Source organism: Sinohyriopsis cumingii, chromosome 12 (assembly GCF_028554795.1).
Source record: "Sinohyriopsis cumingii isolate HCF-2022 chromosome 12, ASM2855479v2, whole genome shotgun sequence".
Classification (NCBI taxonomy): domain Eukaryota; kingdom Metazoa; phylum Mollusca; class Bivalvia; order Unionida; family Unionidae; genus Sinohyriopsis; species Sinohyriopsis cumingii.
Genome location: NC_142972.1, coordinates 93,631,079 through 93,639,681, shown reverse-complemented (window position 1 = coordinate 93,639,681; position 8,603 = coordinate 93,631,079). Strand labels below are relative to the sequence as shown.

The 8,603-nt window shown below is 33.9% G+C and overlaps 1 protein-coding gene across 1 annotated transcript; it reads left to right on the top strand.

Moving 5' to 3' along the window:
• Window positions 1–383: 383 nt before the first annotated feature.
• Window positions 384–5,060, top strand: LOC149787001 (uncharacterized). Its single transcript, XM_089976015.1, has 2 exons — window positions 384–527; window positions 3,890–5,060. The coding sequence occupies exon 2, from the start codon at window positions 3,957–3,959 to the stop codon at window positions 5,058–5,060; it is 1,104 nt and encodes a 367-aa protein (XP_089832141.1). The 5' UTR covers window positions 384–527; window positions 3,890–3,956.
• The last annotated feature ends 3,543 nt before the right edge of the window (window positions 5,061–8,603 follow it).

The following is an 8,603-nucleotide window of genomic DNA, read 5'->3' as shown; positions in this document are numbered from 1 at the left end:
ATTTCATAACTAAATACATTGTGGTAATATCATTGTATAATCTATAGTGTGCATATATACGTAATACCAGGATGGTTATATCCACCTACACCGGCGTGAGTACCAAGGTGGTTATATCTGCCTACACCGGCTTGAATACCAAGGTGGTTATATCCGCCTACACCGGCTTGTATACTAAGGTGGTTACATGCGCCTACAAGGGCTTGTATTCTCTCGGCAAAATTGTTACTTGAGGCCATTGGTTCCATATGATATTCATCATTCGACGTGTTTATTCTTGATTTTAATTTATTCAGATTTAATGTTTAATTTATAATTTATCATACATTTCAATGAGAGAAGTCGTGCTTGAAAACTAGTGTCATATTTACTTTAGATAGCTATAAATGTGTACTCCTTTGTACGTCAATAAGGAAGTTTGAAATCAGGTTCCATACATAGTGTTGTCTGTAAGGGATCGAAAGCTACTTGAATGTCAATTTCGTGAACGGATATTTTCAAGTGATACCAGTGTATGTTTGCCAAACGTAAGTACACATAATGTTCAGTAAATTACAAAATTGTGGTAATAATTGTGTATGTTTATAGTCATGGTGTCATTAAATAACTAAAGGTAAACTATAACGCGTGCTAATCTTCAAATAATACTTAGGCTCATATATATATATATATATATATATATATATATATATATATATATATATATATATATATATATATATATATATATATGTATATATGTGTATAGATATATATATATACATATATATATATATATATATATATATATATATATATATATATATATATATATATATATATATATATATATATATACAATATATATATATATACATACATACGTACGTATATATATATATATATATATATATATATATATATATATATATATAAGAATTGTAATAATACATTGCAATTAGCACTGGTATGATTTCTAGAATCAGTTCCTTTTGCCCTAATAATGGTATAAGTCCGTAATTCCTTACTTGTAGTTAGTTTTGCCCTGTTAGTGGTATAATTTCTACTACAATTTCATGTTATAATATTACTGTTATAATTTCTACTCCTTGTCCTTGTTGCTCTATTAGTGGTATGATTTCTAAAACTAATAATGTTTGCCCTAATACTAATATAATTTATACTACTAGTCTCTTTTACCTTATTATTGGAATTACTTCTACTACTTGTCATTTTGCCCAGTTGTTGATATAATTTCAAAACCTAGTCCCTTTAACCCTAATACTGGTATCATGTATATTACTAGTCCCTGTTGCCTTATTATTGGTATATACACCTGATATTCAGTACATTATAGCTTGTAGTAATAGACAGAACTTTACATAATCCAGTTTGCATTAAATAATTAGCGATAGAGAGGAATGATTGCTAATTTGGAAATTAGGAGTTTACATTAATAGCAATACATTTGTAACGCTGTGCTTGAAAAGACTGTATTCATTATTTCTAGGACTGTTCACGGTTGCCCTACAGCTTTTGAATAAATCGTCCGAAGATATTAAAAGTCACATCGCTTATATTAAGCATACTTTCGCAGTGCTAGTGTAAAATCAACACGTGGGCATGTCATTGATAAATGCTGGAGTGGTCTAAATGTTCCAACAGCAATATTTCACACTTATTGCCCCTTCCAGCCCAATTTGCAAGGGCATAAAAAAAAATGCAATCGTGGTAGACGATTTTGAACTTCTCGTGTCAAATAAAGAACAAAGTTAACCGGTGGAGTGAGCCCGTTGGAGACCAAATATAAACGATTTCGATTTATTACCACATATGCAGCATACTGAGTCATAGTTCATGTCAAAGAAGCGAGTGTAACATTCTGGATTTGATTTGTGTGCATCATAATTAATGCCAGTTCTTACCTCCACAAACATTTCGGACATATAAAATTGACTTGATCTTTGGGATAAAATCAAGATTGGTTGAATGAAACGAGGCCTTTACCTATTCGTTCTGGGTTGTCAAAGGCCGTTTCCTTATCTATTTTGTTGTAATTATAGCTATGGTGTGCAGTGTGTGCACAGCCAATTATTAACGTCATCATCAGCAAGGTGCATAGCCTTCAGTCCACCAAGAAACTTAGTAGACAGTTGTTCACAATGTGTCACATGGTCTTTAGAGCTTCACAGCAACAGGAATAATCAGTGGCCTGGCCCCATCTGTCAAGGTTTGCTGCACAACGACCTTGCCCTGCCAGGAAGCGGTTTAGCGCGATCCACAGACGACGTGGAAGGTTGACGCCAGAAAGTCAGAGATATTTTCAGCTGCGAAGGAATGGTTTACAACATCTCATTCGTTTATGACACACCATGAACAAATTTTACCCGGCTACCATTTGTATAACCTTTTCAGATACAGTTCCGATAGCCGCACACGCAGCCGCCGTTGCATCCGCGGAGAGCGCAACCGATAATAATGCTGAAATATCCGGGAGCAATGGCAGTATTTCGCTAAGTTTTTCCATTTGTTTCACTTCGTATTTTAATGACTACAATGTCACTGTCATTTTATATTGGCAGCATCAAGGTGATCAATATGTATATGAGTCAACCACACCAGCACCATACCAATTTACTCACTGCATTCATCTGTGTCACATAGTAATGTTTTGTTGGGCTTTTTATGTCTTTATTTGACGTCATTAAGCTGACCAATCTATGTTTGGGTCAGCCACACCAGCATTATTCCAGCTAAAGTTTTCTTTGAATTAAGCTCTGTATTTTTGCAAGCTGCTGTCTTCTAAGGCAAATAATAACTTCATTACTTGACATTAATTTTAAACATGCTGTTCAACGACAACAATTGCATGTTTCCAGAGGCGCAGAAATGACCCTCACTCGGCCACCTGCGCCCTTATCAAAACAGGAACATATTATACGGAGAATGAAACAAATGTTGGTTGAACATCTTCGATCTTTCAATCCAGCACTGAATTATGACATTACACATTGTCTATAAACACGCTGAGGCTATCTGAGGCTATCATTATCATATGCAAATTAGATGAATAGCCACCTGTATTAAACTCTCCCGGAAACAATTTCCTTCAGTAAATGTTGTCACCTGGAAATTAGAACTCGGGAGGCGATAGATAGATAGATAGATAGATAGATAGATAGATAGATAGATAGATAGATAGATTGCATATGTAAATACATGCATGTCCATATTAACTTTTACCACTAGTGTATTAAATTATATTTCTAGCGCCAAAGTGTCTAAAATAAGAACAATTTCAATGTCATAATTCATGAAACCCCCGTTGCGTTGAGTTTATAATCTGCCTATCATCGTAGATTGCAATAAATTCAATCGTAAATATGATACCCTTTTTAAAATAGGGCAACAAGGAATGGCTTGTAAACTAACCACTGAAAACTATACTAATAACATATACATGTGTTATGTATTTTCAAGCTGATACATTTTTTATGCAGCTTTATGTAAATCCAATGGATACATTGTGTCTTGCAGTTTGATTGGACTTCAAGTGGTTAAAATAGAGATATTAAATGTATGCTGCTATATAACTATTGGCGAGAGGAACACATGATTGTTTAATATCCAGGTCACATAAAACGTAGAAAACAATGTTATACCATTTCTCAGTGGAGCATTTTTACATTTAATTTGAAAACTGTTTCAGAAATATCTGGAACAGCTGGTAATTATTTGTTATATTAATCACATGTTGACCGACAATAAAATGAAAATTAAGCATTTGTTTGATAAATTATCAAACGTTTTATCTTCTGAAAATTTATTACTTTTATGCCGGAAACATGACATAATAGATAACTTTATAGATACACTTTTACTGAATTTTATATGTTTATTTCTTATTCAGGAAAATGTGTCTCGTTAAGGCAATATGAGTGAAGCCTCAAGCATCAAAGCAATTCATCCATTTTAACATGGAAACAAGACTTATGTTCTTCGTAAGTTTCATAGCATCTGTCATTGTACCTATTTCTGAAGGAAATGTAACTTGTACTGTGAATGATATTTCTTATCTATGCAAAACTATTGCCAGCCAGGCCGATTTTCCAATTTCGTTACCGGCAAATATAAGAACAGTTTTGCTCTATGGAACTGATGCACTTGTCCAATCTTTCCCTGATGGACTTTTCAGAAGTTCTACATGGGGAAATGTTTCTGAATTGTCCATTCTTGAGTTCAGTAATGTCGGTTTCATTCAAGATAATTTTCTTGACGGACTAGAAAAGCTAAAATTTCTGTCCATATCCTCGTGTCCCGATCTCGAGATCATTGACCCAGATGTATTTCATTCCACGCCAGACCTTGAAGCATTGTATTTGGATGGCAATTCTCACCTGAAAATAGCTGTAGTAGAAGCAGCATTGACTGATAAACTAAACAAACTTAAATATCTATCTTTAATTGGAATTGAAGCTTTACAACGTCGTGTAATCCTTGGAGAAAACTTTTCAAGGGCTCTCCGTACAAAAAATCTTTCATATCTTGATATTAGTGGAGTCAAGACAATTTTTGTTGAACATCCAGACGTGCAAGAAATATTGTCAAATGTAAAATACTTAAACGTTTCTTATTCTACACTACTGGTTGCAGATCGCACGAACACTAGGGTTGATTCATTATTATTTGAAAACCTTGAACTTCTAGATCTCACTAGCTGCATATCTCTGGGACAATATGCTTTTCAACTAGGAGATTCAACCGTTAGCTGGTTTTTGTTCCCAAATATAACTTATATATTTGCCCAACACATGATGGATCCAGATATTCGAGTGAGATTAAATGCAAGATACACTTTTGAAAGAGATGTGCTAAGAGGATTAAAAATGTTAGATCTAAGCAAAAATAACATAATAGTTTTAAATATTTCATTTGTTGGAACATATGATTTCCATGCATTAGAGACAATCAACCTAGCAAGTAACAATTTGGAATATATATCTCCATCTGCTTTAAGTAGCTTTCCTTCTCTGAAAATATTAGACTTGTCCACTAACCAACTACACAAAATGCAACGATAATGTCAAGTTTAAAGAAAAGCTGGACATTATTTCACAATACGTGATGTTGAATGTGTTAGAGAATCCTTTCATGTGCGATTGTGACACTCTTGATTTTGTTAAATGGATTGTATCTGCAGATATCACCATTGTTAATAGAACAATATTGACATGTAAATATAACAACAATGAAGCGTTATTCAACAATGCAGTTATTGAAATTGTAAGAGAAAACTGTCGCTTTGCACATACTGTCAGCATTGGAATAGCAGCACCAGTTGCAATTATTTTCAGTATGTTTACATTCTGTATTATGATTCATCTTAGGCGCAGAAAGGCGCGCCAAGACCAGGACCTTGAAATCCTCAAAAGAGAAATTTTGCATGATAATTCACATTTCAACTTTCTAGTATTTTTGTCATATTGCAGCCAAGACTCTCATATCGTAGACGAGATCATCCTGCCTTCTCTAAATAAATATCTCAAGGAAATGTTCGATACCCCAAATAATCTTGTGTGCACTGGGGCGGATAGTTTTGTTCCCGGAATGCTTATCATAGAAGAAATACATCGATGTATTAATGAGAGTCTAGTTATTGTCCCTGTAATTACACCAGCATTTCTGGAGTCTCGCTGGAGCCTGAAAGAATGTGTTGATGCCATTGAGAAACACAGACAAGTTGTAGTTCTAATGAAACAGCATACAGACACATCTGGGACAATTGGGACCATCAAACAGCTAATAGCACAGTACACGAGAGCAACCTGGTCGTATAATGAAGGTCGCTTTGTTATTCGCCCTTCTTGGAATACAATTTGTGATGGAATAATTCAAACAGCTAGGGAAACTTTTCGAAATCAAAGAAGACAAAAGTGTAAAGGCTCAGTTGAGTTGGCTCCCTTGGTCAAATGAAAATAGTTATAAGACGCTTCTACTCAGTTACATTCTTTGGTAGAATAAAGAGCATAACGCAACTGTTAGTTTCATCCCTGCCACAAACTCACTTTGTTTATGTGAAAATATTAGTCTTCTATCTCATTGAATAAATCTTTCTTTCATATATATGTGTGTGTGTGTGTGTGTGTGTGTTAGTGTGTGTGTGTTTATGTGTTCATATATGTACTCTACTTTTTAATTTCTTCAAACGTCGTCATCCTTTGCTTTACAATTCATGTTTATACTACTAAATATTTATAAATCGCGATGTAAGACTGCGATCTTATCTCAGATTGTTCAATCATTTCGCAAACGTAATGTCGATATTCAACTCTCAGAATGAAACATATAGTTTTAAATCGTACGTTATTCATGTTAGGACTAAGATGTGGAATGTTTAACCATAATACAACACAGTATGATTCAGAAAACTGATATTAAAACAACCGATAGCAAAGAACAAGTTATGTACCTTCGATGAAGAGCTGCGGAAATTAATTGAAATAAATTAGATATCGCAGTTTTATCCGTTTTTGTAATTTGCGAGTTTCATCTTTTAATGTCATTACAGTCAAATGGGTTTGTTTTGATTCGCAATTATAACTGCTGCTTATGCACTGTCACTCGTTTTACAAATAACTCGTCTTTCAATGGTACATGTGGATAGTTCAAAATATAAGTATCACTCTCCCAATCTTCCTCTTTCACTCCTATTTCTCTCCCTCTCGGTCTCTCTAACACCCTGCTTCTGAGCATGAAACCCCCGTTGCGTTGAGTTTATAATCTGCCTATCATCGTAGATTGCAATAAATTCAATCGTAAATATGATACCCTTTTTAAAATAGGGCAACAAGGAATGGCTTGTAAACTAACCACTGAAAACTATACTAATAACATATACATGTGTTATGTATTTTCAAGCTGATACATTTTTTATGCAGCTTTATGTAAATCCAATGGATACATTGTGTCTTGCAGTTTGATTGGACTTCAAGTGGTTAAAATAGAGATATTAAATGTATGCTGCTATATAACTATTGGCGAGAGGAACACATGATTGTTTAATATCCAGGTCACATAAAACGTAGAAAACAATGTTATACCATTTCTCAGTGGAGCATTTTTACATTTAATTTGAAAACTGTTTCAGAAATATCTGGAACAGCTGGTAATTATTTGTTATATTAATCACATGTTGACCGACAATAAAATGAAAATTAAGCATTTGTTTGATAAATTATCAAACGTTTTATCTTCTGAAAATTTATTACTTTTATGCCGGAAACATGACATAATAGATAACTTTATAGATACACTTTTACTGAATTTTATATGTTTATTTCTTATTCAGGAAAATGTGTCTCGTTAAGGCAATATGAGTGAAGCCTCAAGCATCAAAGCAATTCATCCATTTTAACATGGAAACAAGACTTATGTTCTTCGTAAGTTTCATAGCATCTGTCATTGTACCTATTTCTGAAGGAAATGTAACTTGTACTGTGAATGATATTTCTTATCTATGCAAAACTATTGCCAGCCAGGCCGATTTTCCAATTTCGTTACCGGCAAATATAAGAACAGTTTTGCTCTATGGAACTGATGCACTTGTCCAATCTTTCCCTGATGGACTTTTCAGAAGTTCTACATGGGGAAATGTTTCTGAATTGTCCATTCTTGAGTTCAGTAATGTCGGTTTCATTCAAGATAATTTTCTTGACGGACTAGAAAAGCTAAAATTTCTGTCCATATCCTCGTGTCCCGATCTCGAGATCATTGACCCAGATGTATTTCATTCCACGCCAGACCTTGAAGCATTGTATTTGGATGGCAATTCTCACCTGAAAATAGCTGTAGTAGAAGCAGCATTGACTGATAAACTAAACAAACTTAAATATCTATCTTTAATTGGAATTGAAGCTTTACAACGTCGTGTAATCCTTGGAGAAAACTTTTCAAGGGCTCTCCGTACAAAAAATCTTTCATATCTTGATATTAGTGGAGTCAAGACAATTTTTGTTGAACATCCAGACGTGCAAGAAATATTGTCAAATGTAAAATACTTAAACGTTTCTTATTCTACACTACTGGTTGCAGATCGCACGAACACTAGGGTTGATTCATTATTATTTGAAAACCTTGAACTTCTAGATCTCACTAGCTGCATATCTCTGGGACAATATGCTTTTCAACTAGGAGATTCAACCGTTAGCTGGTTTTTGTTCCCAAATATAACTTATATATTTGCCCAACACATGATGGATCCAGATATTCGAGTGAGATTAAATGCAAGATACACTTTTGAAAGAGATGTGCTAAGAGGATTAAAAATGTTAGATCTAAGCAAAAATAACATAATAGTTTTAAATATTTCATTTGTTGGAACATATGATTTCCATGCATTAGAGACAATCAACCTAGCAAGTAACAATTTGGAATATATATCTCCATCTGCTTTAAGTAGCTTTCCTTCTCTGAAAATATTAGACTTGTCCACTAACCAACTACACAAAATGCAAACTATGGACGATTTTTCATGTATTTTCTCCAGAAACAACGACCTAGAGATCATATTTCTACGTAATAACTATCTTAACGTTGTACCATTAAACTTATTCTCATCGAATACC